The 16,338-nt window shown below is 44.9% G+C and overlaps 1 protein-coding gene across 6 annotated transcripts in view; it reads left to right on the top strand.

Moving 5' to 3' along the window:
• The window catches only part of CCDC157 (coiled-coil domain containing 157), a 116,288-nt gene that overhangs the window by 26,422 nt on the left and 73,528 nt on the right, over window positions 1-16,338 (top strand). For 5 of the 6 annotated variants that reach the window (XM_033955697.1, XM_033955700.1, XM_033955699.1 and 2 more), the window contains exon 4: window positions 8,426-9,107. The exons of the other annotated variant lie outside the window; for it this stretch is intronic. In XM_033955697.1, coding sequence (XP_033811588.1) covers window positions 8,426-9,107 — 682 coding nt within the window. The remainder of the gene's footprint in view (window positions 1-8,425; window positions 9,108-16,338) is intronic. 6 annotated transcript variants of the gene reach the window in all.

Genomic DNA, 16,338 nt, shown 5'->3' with positions numbered 1-16,338 from the left:
GGGGCACAAAGGAGAGTCCGTAAAACCTGAATAATACAACTGACTCTTCGTGAAATAGCCTCGGTGTATAATCCTAAACTGACACTCCCGAAGATCAGCATTGACAGACACTCCTGGTATTCTAGCAATCAACGAAGAAAGATCCAAAGCGTCTTGGGCTATCCCTAGATCTCGACACCAATGATCCTGTAATACGGTACGATCAGTCGTTCCCAACCAACTCCTGAAATCTCTATAAAGGCCAGAAACCGTAAATCCATTTTCCAAATAAGGATCTAAAAGTGTTGTAAAATTGTCCTCAATAGGAAACGCCAGCGCAGCTCGGGGGAGAGAATGAATATAATGATGGAGTTGTCGAAACGCAAAGAAGTCACCCACAGCAAAAACCCCAGACCGGACCAGAGCCTCCCAAGACATTAAAGAACCATCAACTTGAAGCACATGGGTAAGTAACGTAAAATCCCAGGACGCCATCTCACGAAAACTAGCATTCTCCATGCCGGGGCTAAATTGCAGATTTCCCTGAATAGGTAAGTATCTAGTAATCGTGGGAGTCCCTTTCCAGGAGTCCAGCACAAAAGACCAGACGATGCGTAGAGAGTGCAACAACAAACTTCCCCGAAGTGACACCGGTAATTGAGAACGAGGGACCTGTACCAAGGACAAGATGTGCCAAGGGGCAAAAAATTCCTTCTCATAGGATTTCGGAGTAAAATCCTGGCGGTCCGAAAGCCACTCACCCAAATAGCGCATCAAACAAGCAGCATTGTATAACCGAAAATGCGGTAGCCCCAAGCCCCCACCCTTCCAGTCACCAAACAGGTAACGCAACGCCACCCGCGGACGCCGTCCCCCCCAACAGAATCGAGAAAGCATAGAATGCAATTTAGTAATATCCCTTTTCAAAAGCCATAACGGGAGTAACTGCAAAGTATAAAGCCATTTAGGAAAAAGAATCATATTAAACAAATGAATCCTGCCCGACAGGGACAAAGGATATGGAGCCCACCGAGCAAAACACTCAGCCGAAAAACTTAACAGGGAGTCAACGTTAACACGATATAACCCAGAGGTACACGGTGTCAGTATTATCCCTAAGTAGCGAAACGAAGAGGAAGCCCATTGAAGGGGAAAGGACCCAGGCCAAGAGTCCCGTACTGATGAAGACGTGGCCAACGCTAAAGATTTGTCAAGATTAAGCTTAAACCCTGAATAATCTCCATATTCCTGAAAAGTGGCCATCAGATTGGACAGAGAGACAACGGGGTTCGAGACATGAACCAGGAGGTCATCCGCAAAAGCCGAGATTTTAAATTCAGAAGAACCAATGCGAATACCGGAAATAGTTTTATTAATCTGAATATCCCGGATCAAAGGGTCCAACGACAGAGCAAAGAGCAATGGGGAAAGAGGACAGCCCTGACGCGTACCACGACATATGGGGAATGAAGAAGAACAATGTCCATTAGCCCAAACAAAGGCTGTAGGGGAATGATAAAGTACCCGAACCGCATCCTGAAAAAAACCCGTTATGCCATACCTAGTCAAGACCTCAAATAAAAAATTCCAGGAGACCCGATCGAAGGCCTTCTCAGCATCAAAGCTGACCAAAAGGGAAGATATATTGGTTCTCTCCACAAATTCCAAAGAGGCCAATATGGATCTAATGTTTTTCACACTAGTACGCCCCTGCACAAACCCCACCTGCGGGGAAGCAATCAAATCAGGGAGAACACAGGCCAGCCTGTTAGCCAAAACCTTGGCGAACAATTTAGCCTCCACATTCAGCAGCGAAATAGGGCGATAAGAGGAAGAAAGGGTAGCATCTTTCTGGGGCTTCAAGAGCACTATTATTTGAGCAGAAGTGAGAGAATCCGGGAGAGCACCCCGATGAATGGCGGCTGTGAAAGTATCCGCCAAGACTGATGCTATCGAAGGGTGTAGGAGTTTATAAAATTCCATCCTGAAACCATCCGGTCCAGGGGCCTTCAGTAAAGAACCCTTCTGTATGACACCGGACACCTCCTCAGCCGTAATAGGGGTATTGAGGTTAGCCACCGCCTGAGCGGATATACACGGAAGGGTAATACCGTCCAAATACACAGAGCCCTCCATTAAATCAGATGGTTGAGAATAGAGCTTCCTATAATAATCATAAAACACTGCATTAATCTCGGCATCCGTCCTGACCATATCCCCCCTTGCCGAGCGGAGCTGTAAGATATGAGTACGATCCGTAGATCGACGGACCACCCTAGCCAAGAGTGCCCCACTTTGATTCCCATGTCGGAAATATTGATACTTATAATAAGCAAGCGACTTGACTGTCCTAGCATGTAACAGCTCCTGAAGTTGACTCTGGGTGGCTAAAAGCCGAGAACGCAATGAAGAAGTGTGAGATTGACTGTAAAGCCGACGGAGGTCACCAACCCTACGTTCCAATTGCAAAATTTCCCTATCTCGAGCGCGACGTTGATGACTGGAATAAGCCAAGATCTCACCGCGGAGCACTGCCTTCGCTGCCTCCCAGAAGAGAGTAGAATCATTCCGATGTTCAATATTATGGAATTGATAGTCAGACCATTTCTGAAGTAAGAACTCCTGAAACTTCGGGTCCTTGTACAATCGAAGCGGAAATCGCCAACGGAAGGAGCCCGGGGAAGAGATATCCAAATGTAGGGTTAACAAAAGCATGGTATGATCAGAGACGTCGAAGGAGCCAATTGTGGCCGATTCAATTTGAGAAAACAAAGAGCTAGAAGTCAGCCAGTAATCAATCCGTGATAAAGAGGCATGAGCCCTAGATATGTGAGTATAGTCACGCTCACCTGGATGAAGCGTCCGCCAAACGTCAAGAACATCTAAAGAAGAACAAAGTAAAGAAATTCCCCTAGTAGGCTGCATCCGATCCTGAGGAGCAGGGAGCGACTTATCCAGCAAAGGATCATGAACACAATTGAAATCCCCTCCCACAAGCAATGGAATATCAGAATGTTGGCCAAGAAGACGAATAAGTGAGGAGAAAAATCGAGATTCATAATTGTTAGGCGCATAAACATTACAAAGAATCAGGGGTTGACGATGAATAAGCACCTTAGCAATGATATACCTCCCCCCCGGGTCTGCCCATTGCTCTTGGAGGACAAAGGGTAACCCCTTCCGAATCAGAATCAGAACCCCCGCCTTCCGATCGATCGCCGGTGCTCCCAAATGCTGACCAACCCACCAAGTTTGAAGCTTAGCATGCTCTGCCGCTGACAGATGTGTCTCTTGCAAGAAGGCTAAATCAGCCTTCTGACGGTTCAAGGCTCGTAAAATTTTTTGTCGCTTAATAGGTGAAGTGACACCATTTATATTCCAGGAAATACATCTAAGAGGCTTCATGAGAAAATGTAGAAGGATAAGGAGCCGGTACAGAACCAGAAATAAAACCGAGAGCAAGGTCGTCCCAGCCAGCGACCCGCTCCCAGCTCCTCAATCCAGACCCGAGTTGCCACCAATGGACAGAAGGCCAAATACCAGGTTTCAGGAACACGAAAGAAGAAGAAGAAAGAAGGAGGAAAAAGAGAAAGAGAAAAGAAGAAGAGGTAAGAACAAGAGGAAAGCCCAGCACACCCTCCCCCCCACCATCCCTCCCCCCCACCATCCCCACCCCGTCCCTCATACGACCCACTAGTGGTCTAAGGGCCCTGTGCAGCAACTCCCAACCCCCTCCCTCCGCAGACTATATCTGCCAACCTCCAAAGCGGGAGAGAGAAGGAGTCACGCACAAATGTGAACAGGGCCCCGAGTCCCCCCAGCCCCAAACCTTCTATCCCCATACTCCACCCGCCCAGATCACAATCCACATAAATAATCCCCCGAATAGTTCACACCTGACCATCCCACTGTACCCATCCAGAACCAATCATGAGCATATGATGGATATAACATCTCAAGTAACAAGCAGAAGCATAACCCAACCCAAGTAGCGCCACCAGACATCCAGTAATAGAAATGTGTCTCTCAAGGTACACAGAAAGAAGTCCCTGAGAGTCCCCTACAGGCACCCACTGAGACACACATACTCATTCAATGGCACTGTTGTCACCATCCACTCCCAAAAGGTCAAATCCAATATAGACATTCGTACCATAACCCCAGCCCAACACCAATCGTCCATCCATACCCCCAACACACAGGACCAACCCGCATCCATACAGAACATAATAAAGGACTGTTCATCCAGAGAGTCCTGCGATTCAAAAGAACGAAGAACCAAAGTCTCGAATTCAACCACCGGGCCCAGCTCCACAGGTGGATCCACTCCAGGTGAAATCTGCATCAATCCAATCTGAAGCAGCACAAGTCCTGGCCAACGACTAATCGCCAAGCGTTCAGATTATGCAGCAATAGGGGGCCATCCGGAAATACCCCGGTTATTCAACAGCAGCAGAGGCCAGAGGGGCAAAAGCCCGGACCCCATAAACAGGGCTTCAAGTGCACGCAGAACCATCAAGCTGGCCCTCAAACAAGGATCCACAGGATAGAACAAGCAACAAGCCAACAATGAACAATTGTGAATCCATGTCTAAAAGGAGAAAGCCGCTCAGCATCCCGCCCTCTGGTCAGCCAGGAAAAATCTAAGGTCCGTGCTCAAGCAGCGCCAGGACAACACCTCAGAAGCAGAAATACCAGCACAGAAAGGAAAGTTTCAGGGGACCGAGGAAGGTCCAGCCTCCCCCGGCAAGGAATCCAAATATGCCTGAGCATCGTCCGCTGATGTGTAACTTTTCCATCCTGTAGCAGTCCAGATCCGCAATTGTGCCGGATAGAGCAGCTGGAACCTTTGCTGACGATCAAAGAGAGCGGAGCAGACTCTAGAAAACCGCTTCCTTCGCTCCTGCAGTGCTGGAGAGTAATCCTGGAAAAGACGAATCTGTGTTCCTTCAAAGGTAAGATGGTTGCGCTTTTGACGGTACTGTTTCATCAATTCCACTTTATGCGCAGAGTTATGGACTTTGAAAATAGTGACCCGTGCTCTGGTGTGGTCTTCACTGCGCCTCCCCAGGCGGTGGGCCCGATCCAGCCGCAAGATGCCCATACCTTCAGGAAGAGGTAATGCTGTGCGAAGCCAGGATTCTAAGGTGGTGTGCAGCCGGGAGTCAGACACCGTCTCAGGTAGACCTATTAGACGAAGATTATCCCGTCTCGAGCGGTTCTCTAGGTCTTCGATTTTATCTGCCTGTCGAGCAATTAGTGTTTTAAGTGAGGTCAGATCTGCCGACGAAGCAGAGTGGGCCTCCTCCACGTGCGCCACCCTGGTTTCCAGTTCTCCGGTCCGGCGCGTTGTTTCCGTGACCAGGGACTCCAAAGAGGAGAGTTGACCCGACAACTGCTCAAACCTGGCATCTAGAGCCCGCACCACCGAAGCGGAAAGAGCAGCGATATGCGCCTCCGACAGCGGGAGCTCAGGACCCGCGTCTGGTGTCCCGGTCGCCATCTTAAGTTCAGCGCGGTGCAGTCGCGCCTCCCGATCCTTCGCTCCCCGAGTCACTTTGCCGCTCATTACAGGGCTTACCGGCTGGGCAAAACGGTCCATGAACTACTCCCACCAAGACACAGGGAAATCGCAAGAAAATGTGCACTCGTTGGGGCATAAGAGGACCCGGGACCCCGGAGCTCGAGCAGAGCACGTCTTGCTCGGCTCAACACATCACGTGACCCCCTGGATCATTTAATATTTTATTGTCCTTGCATTATGAACTTTTGGAAATCTATTTGGTCTCAAATAAATTGTCTTCTAGAAAATCACGTAGCTTTATCTTATGATACTATTCTGTTCGGCATGTCAATGAGAACTAAAAGTCAAATTTCTTCAAGTAATCCTCTATGCCTCTCGTAAGGAGATGTGCATCTAATTTGCCTTTGAATCCTAGCACAGTGGATTCCTTAATAACCTTCTTTGGGAGAGCATTCCAGGCGTCCACCACTCGCTGCGTGAAGCAGAACTTCCTGACATTTGTCCTGGATTTGTCCCCCCTTAGCTTCAAACCATGTCCTCTTGTCCGTGTCACGTTGGACAATGTAAATAATTTATTTTCCTGCTCTATTTTATCGATGCCTTTCAGTATTTTGAACGTCTCGATCATGTCCCCTCGTAGCCTCCTCTTCTCAAGGGAGAACAGTCCCAATTTCTTGAGTCGTTCCTCATATTCCAAGTTCTCCATACCTCTTATTAGCTTCGTTGCTCGTCTCTGCACCCTCTCCAGCAGTTTTTTAGGTTGGGAGACCAATGTTGGACACAGTATTCCAAGTGTGGTCTGACCATTGCTCTATAAAGCGGCATTATGACTTTCTTTGATCTACTCGTGATTCCTTTCTTTATCATGCCTAACATTCTGTTTGCTTTCTTTGCCGCTGCCGCACATTGTGCCGATGGCTTCAGGGTCCTATCTATCAGTACACCCAGGTCCTTTTCTTGTTCGCTCTTACCCAGAGTTGCGCCTGACATTCTATACTCGTGTTCCTTATTCTTATTACCTAAATGCATTACTTTGCATTTCTCCACGTTGAACTTCATCTGCCATTGCTCTGCCCATTTCTCTAACTGATACAAGTCGCTCTGGAGTTCCTCGCTATCCTCCTGCGATCTGATTGCCCGGCATAGCTTTGTGTCGTCTGCAAACTTAATGATCTCACTGGATATTCCGTCTTCCAGGTCATTGATATAAATATTAAATAGGGTCGGCCCAAGTACCGAGCCCTGGGGCACACCACTAGTCACTTTCTCCCAGTCTGAGAACTTCCCATTTATGCCCACTCTCTGCTTTCTGTTTTCCAGCCATTTGCCTATCCACCTTTGTATGTCTCCCTCAATTCCATGGCTTTGTAGTTTCCTGAGAAGTCTTTCATGTGGAACTTTGTCGAACGCTTTCTGGAAGTCCAAATATATTATGTCCACCGGCTTTCCACTATCAATTTGCTTGTTCACGGTCTCAAAGAATTGAAGTAAATTCGTTAAACATGATTTCCCTTTCCTGAACCCATGTTGACTAGGTTTCAGCAAGTCGTGTGTATCCAAGTGCCGGACTATGCTATCCTTGATCAGTGCTTCAACCATCTTTCCAGGGACAGACGTAAGGCTCACTGGTCTGTAGTTGCCCGGTTCTCCTCTCGATCCTTTTTTGAAAATTGAATACAACACTTGAATCTCTATCATATTCAACATTAAAACATTAAAATTTTTAACCCATGCCCTCCCAATCCAACTGTAACCTATGTGTTCACAAAGCTCATATACAATATTCTTTATTATTGATCTAAATATTTAATAAAATTATAAAATCCCTCCCCCCATCCCTTCCTTCTTATTGCATTTATAATGGAAAAATGGTATTTATTCATTACAATATCTTGTCAATGGCCCCCAGATTTTATTAAAATTATTATGGTTCCCTCTTTGTATAGCAATTGCTCTTTCCATTTTATAGATGTGACATAATGATTTCCACCATAAGCAATAATTGAGTCTATTCCAATTCTTCCAATTAAATGTGATTTGTTGTATGGCGACTCCTGTCATGATCAATAAAAGCTTATTATTGTTAGACAAAATTTGACTCTGTGCCCTCATTGATATTCCGAATAGAATTGTATCATAAGATAATGCCACATGGTTTTCCAATAAACAATTTATTTAACCACAAATAGATTTCCAAAAGGCTAAAATAAAGGGACAATAAAATAATAAATGATCTAGAGTCCCTACTTCGAGATTACAATGCCAGCATCTATTAGGCTTAGAGCTATTCAACTTTTGTAATCTAATTGGGGTCCAAAAAGCTCTATGTAAGAGAAAAAACCAAGTTTGTCTCATAGATGCAGAGACTTTAGATCTCATTCTCCAAGACCAAATCCGTGGCCATTGAGACACAGTAATCTAATGCTTAATCTCAATGTGCCAAATATCTCTAAGACCATTTTTAGGCTTCTTTTTAACTAATTCACTTATCAATTTATACCACTGTGCGGCCTGGTGACCCAGAAAGTTCACCTGAAAGCATAAGAACTCCAAACTATAATGATTGTTAAGGGTTTTCCATTCAGGGCCTGCTTCAATTGCAACCATCTAAAACTTTGCGATTTATTAGTTTACCATTTGAAATAACATTTTCCAAAATATGTGATTTGTAAAATTTATTTTTGAATGAATATTACACACTTGTTGTAAGATATGAAAACGAATAAAGATTAAAAAAAAAAAAAAATACGTATCCCTGCTATCATGTTAATTTGTTGATGCATTAGGTCACCATTATAATGCATTTCAATATCAGATTTTGTTTGATATAAACTGGTTTGGGTTGAATCTTTGGTTAAGGAAGTGTATTGTAAAGTAGGGTGTTATAATTTATTGTATAATCATGTGTATTTTACCTTACAGAAAAAGTTCTACAAGGATGATGATCCTACACTTCAAACTATGCTGACCATGATAGATGGGAAAGAGCACATAAAGAGTTCCCCATCCCAAGGGCCTTTATCTCCTAATTTTTTGCTCAGATCCAGCCATCCACAACCTAGTGATCAGCAAACTACCAACCCTGAGTCTCAGTGCTCATACTACACGGTGTCTGTGGACACTAGGACTGTTGGTTGTCAGACAGTCGAGTCAGCCTTGGTGCCATGCGATTCTTGTGCCACCGCTCAAGCCAGTCTTCGGGAAGTCAGTAATGCTATTATCAAGGCCTGCCGGAGCCAAGGCCTGCCCTCTTCCCTCTGTAAATTTCAGGAGGTGGTGCAAGAAATGTTAGGCAACAGGATACTGTCTGCCACAGAGATGAGCTATTGGGCATCGGAGCAGAGCAAAGATATTTCTCGCATCAACAAGCAACTCATAGAACTCCTGCAACTGGTGAACCCCCTGAAGGCTGAGCTGGAAGCTTCTGTGGTTGAGAAGGGGAAGCTGAAAAGTCAGATTGAAGATTTTATCAAGGACATTCAGAAAGAAAAGGACGAACAGCTGCAGAAGCAGGTGCTGTCCAATAACTGCTTGGAGGAAATAAAACAAAAGAATCTGGAAAATATGACCCAATGGGAAAAAGAGAAGAAGGATCTACAGAAAAGTTAAGTGTCATTACAACTGGGGGGTAAAATCTGGACCCGTATCCCCGCCCCAGGCCTGCTCAGTTTCACCCCACTTGGCCCCCCCCCCAGCCCCACCCCCCTCAACCTGTTCTCATGCACGGAGCCGCATCAGGCGGGCATGTGCACATGCACAAGTGTGACATGATAATAATAATAATAATAACTTTATTCTTCTATACCGCCACAATCAAGAGTGCTGGACATTCAGCGAAATACAATAAGTAGATATTCAGAGGAAATACAGAGATCAGAGATCAGGAGCAATAGTATAGAAATACAATTTGCTGAGCGAAAATGTAATATGTACATTTTAGTAGGTAATGTCCGACAGGACCTGTTGCGGATAAATAGCAACGTAAAGTTATGATAAGATGAAGATAACAGATTATATTTATAACAGTGCTGTAAGTTCAGGTGGAATAGGGAGAGAGGAGGGAGTGGGAGAGCGGGTCAATTGTTTAGGTATTTCTGGAACAGGTATGTTTTTAGGCGTTTCCTGAATTCCCCGTATGTAGTGGGCAAAAGCAGTTGACATCACACACATGTGCGCAAGCGCGTGATGTCATGACTTTGCATCTGTTCATGCTCAGATGCTCTCCCGATGCAGACCCAAGGTGGACAAAGTGCCGGGTTTTGAAAAGCCACCCAGACGTCCTCTAAAAAGAGAACATGTCCGGGTAAATCCGGATGTCTGGTTACCCTAAAGTCTCTGTAACACCTGAAGCCTGGTTACCCAAACAAGTCACACAAGCGCTATCAAGCAGTCTGGGGAGGAAGGAGAATAAGCTTTTATTTACACAGAATTACACGGTGACAACTGAGCGCAAGGTTGACGGCGCACCGAAGAAAAACACTATTTTAAAGGGCTCCGACGGGGGTGGGGGGGAACCCCCCCACTTTACTTAACAGACATCGCGCTGGCGTTGTGAGGGGTTTAGGGGATTGTAACCCCACACATTATACTTAAAACTGAACTTTTTCCCAAAAAAACAGGCAAAAAGTTCGGTTTCAAGTATAATGAGGGGGGTTATGTTCCCGCTAAGCTGCGCTGGCGTGCGCTGGCGCACAAAATATTAGGTCGCAGCGCACAAGTTTCTCGTCACAGCGCAGGACCGGCAAGATTGACTCATTTGAACTTCTGCAAGATCAGCATCGGAAGCGTGCGCTGGGCCGGAGAGATCTTGGGGAGCCTCCGACAGTGGCTTTCTCCCCTCTCTGCAGCTCTCCTTTACTTCCCAGCGCAGCGATTCACGAAGGCAGCCTCGGGGCTTTTGCTGAGTCGCGGCTGCCTCTGATGATGCAACTTCCTCTTTCCTCAGAGGCGGCGCGACACAACAAAGGACCCGAGGCTGCCTTCGTGAATCGCTGCGCTGGGAAGTAAGAAGAGCTGCTGGGAGGGGAGAAAACCACTATCAGTCTGGGAAGCTGCTGGGCAGGGGAAAAAAGGGACAGCTGCTACTGGAAAGGGAGAAGGAGAGATGCTTCTGGGAGGGGAGGAGGGAAAGGAATCTGGGAAGCTGCTGGGCCAGGAAAAAAAAGGGACAGCTGCTACTGGAGAGGGAGAAGGAGAAGGAGAGATGCATCTGGGAGGGGAGGAGGGAAAGGAATCTGGGAAGCTGCTGGGCCAGGAAAAAAAAGGACAGCTGCTACTGGAGAGGGAGAAGAAGGAGAGATGCTTCTGGGAGGGGAGGAGGGAAAGGAATCTGGGAAGCTGCTGGGCAAGGAAAAAAAGGGACAGCTGCTACTGGATAAGGAGAAGAAGGAGAGATGCTTCTGGGAGGGGAGGAGGGAAAGGAATCTGGGAAGCTGCTGGGCTAGGAAAAAAAGGGACAGCTGCTACTGGAGAGGGAGAAGGAGACGGAGAGATGCTTCTGGGAGGGGAGGAGGGAAAGGAATCTGGGAAGCTGCTGGGCTAGGAAAAAAAGGGACAGCTGCTACTGGAGAGGGAGAAGGAGAGATGCTGCTGGGAGGGGAGGAAGGGAAGAGAGTTACTGCTGGACAGGAGGCTGGGAGAAAGAAAGAAAGGGGGCAGGCAGGGAAACAGAAGGAAAGAAGAGAAACAGAAAAAAAGAAAGAAAGGTCAGGGAGAGAGGAAGAAAAAGTTGGGGGAGGGAATGAGGTGTGGAGGAGAGAAAGCATACAGGCTGATAGAAGGGAAGAAAGATTGGATGCACAGTCAGAAGAAGAAAGTGCAACCAGAAATCACCAGACAAGGTAGGAAAAATGATTTTATTTTAAATTTAGCAAAGTGGAGGCAGTATTACCACAGTTTTCAAAGGAATTTGCCCAAATAACTTAATAGTTAACTGGGTAAATTCCCAGAGATGAAAACTTCCCTTCACTTACTATGCACAGTTCTGAATTTATATCTGCTGTCTATATTTTACAATATGGTCCCCTTTTACTAAACCGCAATAGTGGTTTTTAGCGCAGGGAGCCTATGAGCGTCAAGAGCAGTGCTGGGCATTCAGCGCAGCTCCCTGCGCTAAAAACTGCTATTGTGGTTTAATAAAAAGGATGGAGGGTATATTTGTCTATTTTTGTATGCTATAAAAACCAAATACAGAGAGAGACTGAGAGCTGTTGACGAAGAGCTACGTGTGTGTCTTTCTTCCATTCCAGCCAGAATATCAGCTTTGTGTTCAGCCAAACAGGCCCAGGTTTCGCACTGAATAAAGTATTTTATAATTTTTATAATTTTTATTTCATAATAAAGTAATTATAAAATACTTTCTTTGTGTTTATTTGATTCCTATTCAAGAGAATTACTTTATATATAGTCAATATAGGCAGAGAGTTAAATTTTTTAACATTTTCTAATGGTGGTGTGCCTCGTGATTTTTTTCATGAAACAAGTGTGCCTTTGCCCAAAAAAGGTTGAAAAACACTGGTCTAGAAATTGAAAGCATCAAACGTATTGTCTTCTGGACTGTTTTTAATTTACAGTTTACACATATGGATGTAACAGACATAACTACATTTGTTGTAAAACATTTATTAAGATATCATTTCATCCCTACAATTTCTGTGTTCTTAAAAATATTATTTAACGTTATTTAATTTAGCGTGTAGGCCTAAAATTCCTTTGAATACCTCGTCCTCATGTATCAGCAACTTTGACAACATATTTATTTGGCTCATAACTTGCTGGCGCCCGATATTTTTAGCTCACAGTGAAAAAAGTTTGCTCACAACACCCGCCCGCTTAGAGGGAACACTGGTTACAACCCCCCCAAACCCCCCACAACACCAGCGCGATGTCTGTTAAATAAAGTAGGGTTCCCCTCCCCCCCCATCGGAGCCCTTTAAAATAGTGTTTTCTTCGGCGCGCCATCAACCTTGCACTCAGTTGTCTGCGCTCAGTTGTCGGCGCGCCGTTGTCTCGCGCAATTTTGTCTATGAACTAAATTACACAGATCTCCCCTCACAGAAACCCGCTGCTTTCCCAAAATACACTGTCACTCTCAGTTTAGTTTAGTCGGTCCAGAGTTCTGGGTGACAGTCCTTCGCGTCCACCCAGAAGCACAGTTCATGCAACCCTGCCTCTGAAAGAGTTTTAAAATACAGTCTTTTTACAGTTACAGTTACAGTTCTCTCCTGGTCCTCCATGTTCTTCTTTCACTCTAGGACCCCTGGTTCTGATCCTGGGTCTTAAACTCTCCCCCTCCCCTTCTCTTGAAGCTGTTTCCCTTTCTTAACTGTCTGCCTTTCTTCCAGCTGGCCAGGAGAAGGAGTGCCGAACTCACCCGAGGAAAGGGCAGAGTTTCATAGTCTCTGTCACAGTCTCATGTACAGCTGAAATGGCTCTTTAAAATTAGTTGACAAAGTAGTCTCTTGTTCAGTAGCATTAGGGAATAATTAGATATCAAAATCAAGCTGGTCAAAATTTTCTCAGGTTGGTAGATACATGGAATAAGTCTCCTGGTAGAGGTGGTGGAGACAAAGACTGTGTCAGAATTCAAAAAAGTATGGGACAGGCACGTGTGATCCCTTAGGGCAGTCAAACTCAATCACATTAAGGGGCCGAAATCCAAAACATAGGCTAAGTCGCAGGCCAGACCCCTCCCAATCTCCGCCCCCATAATAATACTAATTATAACACCGTTTTTTACATTCATTTTTCATATATACACACACAATTTAATCTTACTAGTCATTAAGCCCGTTACATTAGAAATAAATTACATTACATTACATTACATTAAAAGGTGCTAGAATATATGTCTGTCTGTCTTTCTGTCTCTCTCCCTCCCGCTGTCTCTCTCCCTGGCCCCCTTTCTCTGTCTGCCTTTCTGTCCCTCTCCCTGCCCCTTTGTCTTTCTTCCTGTCTCCCTCCCTCCCGCTGTCTGTCTCTCATTCTTTCTCTCCTTTTCCCTGTGCAGCAACATTTTCACCCCATTTCCCTGTACAGCAGCAACAGCATTTCCCTCCTTCCCCCCCCCCCCACTTTCTTGTGCTGAAGCAGCAGCAGTATTTCCCTTCCCCTCCAGGTCCCTGTGCAGCAGTAGCAGCATTTTCCCCCACCCTCCCTTCCCTTCTCTTACCGCGATCTGGCCTGCTCCATTTGGCCCCTCCCCCTTCTTTTACTGCGTTCTGTCCTGCTTCGTTCGGCCCCTCCACCTTCCCTTCCCGCGGTCTAGCCTGCTCCATGCCCCTCCCTTCCCTTATTGCGTTCCTGTGGCTGGAGTCCTCTTTTTTGTCGGTCCCCTCTTCCCTTCCCACGGGCTGGCCTGCTGCGGCCGAAGGTTGTTTTTTTTAAGTTTAAAAGTGCCGCGGCTGCTCTTCTCATGATCTCCGCCAGTGTCGGAAGCGTTCTCTGATGCTGGTGCGGCTCGTGAGAGGAGCCGACACCGCAGCTTTTAATTTTTGCTTGAGGTGGAGAGCAGGGAGTCCAGGCCAGTCCTGGTGTCTACGGAGAGAGGGAGCGATATATGCGCACATGCGCACTTCTGCCGCCACAGACCTACTGATCACAGATCACGGAAGCACGCAGGTAAGAGTGCGCATGCACGGCTAGGGTTTTATTATATAGGATTAACACATAATGGTAATGGTTAACCACAAAATTAAACTACACAAAGCACACTGAATGCTTCTCAACATTCGTTCATACCAGAACACAGATAACCCCTATGCAAAAACGGGACCAAAAACTAAAAGTACTAATATATTAAAACACCCTAAGATTCAAGATTCTGCATGCAATACACCCCCCAGAGAAAAAGAAACAAATGTATTTCTTCCTGAGCAGTACAAAAGATAGACAGCAGATTAAAATGCTCAAAATTGATACAATTCAAACACTAACTTGAAAATAAAATCATTCCCCCTACCTTTGTTGTCTCCCTCCCTCCATGCTGTGCCTCCCTCCAGCGGGTGTCTAACCTGGCCGGCTCCAACCTGGCCGTTTTATGTGGCCCGCGGTCCAATGCCCCCCCCCCCTTCCCGGTGTTATTTTGTGGCCGGCTCCCTCCTCCTCACAGCCATAGTGTGCATGGAGCTGCGTGCAGCGGCTCCTCCTGCATCCTGCACCTGAACTGGAAGCCTTCTCTCTGACGTCGCAATGGCAGAGGGAATGCTTCCGGATAAGGTGTGGGACGCGGCTGTGAGGAGGAGGGATCCGACCACAAGGTAACACTGGAGGCATCATAAAACGACCAGGCGGGCCGGATTTGCCCCGCGGGCCTTGAGTTTGACACTTGTGTCTTAGGGATAGGAGGAGATGGTGAATGGGCAGACTCGACTGGCCATTTGGCCTTTATCTGCCATCATGTTTCTCTGTTTCTATTTGCTAAGGAAATCACTAAAAATTCAACACTTCAAAGGAATCTGTCATGGAGCCTGAAAATTGATCTGAACTGCTTGAACTCTGATGCAAATTCACAAACAATTAATTTGGGGTGTTTTTATTAAGCTGTGCTAGTAAACGGGTATCGTTACAAGAGCCTTTCCTGCATATGAAACCCATTTCTAGCACAGCTGTCAAAAAGGGCTTTTATTTCTATTTGTTGCATTTCTGGCCGTGTGGTAATGTTGGCATTAGTGTGCAGCTGTTTAAAAAAATACTATATGGCTGAACTCCAAGATTCAAATTGGCAGATTTAAGGTCATCTGGAAGTATTGGATGATAGCAGGTATATGTATTTTAGATGATGTTATATCTAATGGTAAGCTGCTTGACTGTTCACAGTTGCAACATAAATTTGGTCTTAGTAATTCACAAAGTTTTAGATGGTTGCAACTGAAGCAGGCCATTCAGGCAGGTTCCCTGAATGGAAAAATCTTTAATAACCAATATAGTTTGGAGTTCTTATGCTTTTAGGTGGACTTCCAGGCCGCACAATGGTATAAATTGTTAGCTGGATTTATGTTCAAATATGTTTTATTAAATTGCCAACAAAATGCACGTAAACATACTGTTAGCTGGATTTATAAATGAAAAAAAAACAAAAACTGGTCTTAGGGACATTTGGAGCATTGAGATTAGGCACTCGATATTCCAATGATCAGGTTTCATAGCACATTAGTAATGGATATATTAGATTGGGGAAGGGTGGGAATGTATATTATAGGGATTTAAGAACTTTTTTATTTTTTTTTTAAATTTTATTTATTAAATTTTCAATTTTTACAATAATTTAATCTCAAGTAATATAATTAATTACTATATATCATTGTATCTATCATTAATACAACTTAATTTATAAACAGTATATATTATAAATTATATATAATCAAAAGTTATAAATCCCTCCCCATTTTACAATTAATGATTCTAAAAATTATACATATACCACCCCATTCCTATATAAGTATTGTAATTGTGCTAAGAAGTCTAATCATTAGAATAATTAGTCAATGGTTGCCAAATTTTTTTGAAATTATGAAAATTCCCATGTTGTAATGCTAATACTTTTTCCATTTTGTAGATATGACAGACAGAGTTCCACCAGAACGTATAATTTAATTTGGTATAGTCTTTCCAATTTTGAGTGATTTGTTGCATGGCGACTCCTGTCAATATTAATAGCAGCTTATTATTGTTTACTGAGATCGGACTCTGAGTTCTCATTGCAGTTCCAAATAATACGGTGTCATATGAGAGTCCTACATGATTTTCTAGTAATTTGTTAATTTGGGGCCAAATCAGATTCCAAAAGGCATTTACACAGGGACAAAAAAAAATTAAGTGATCTAACGTCCCTATTT

The sequence above is a fragment of the Geotrypetes seraphini genome, chromosome 8 (genome assembly GCF_902459505.1).
Source record: "Geotrypetes seraphini chromosome 8, aGeoSer1.1, whole genome shotgun sequence".
Taxonomy (NCBI): Eukaryota; Metazoa; Chordata; class Amphibia; order Gymnophiona; family Dermophiidae; genus Geotrypetes; species Geotrypetes seraphini.
This window is presented reverse-complemented; position numbering and strand designations above follow the sequence as displayed.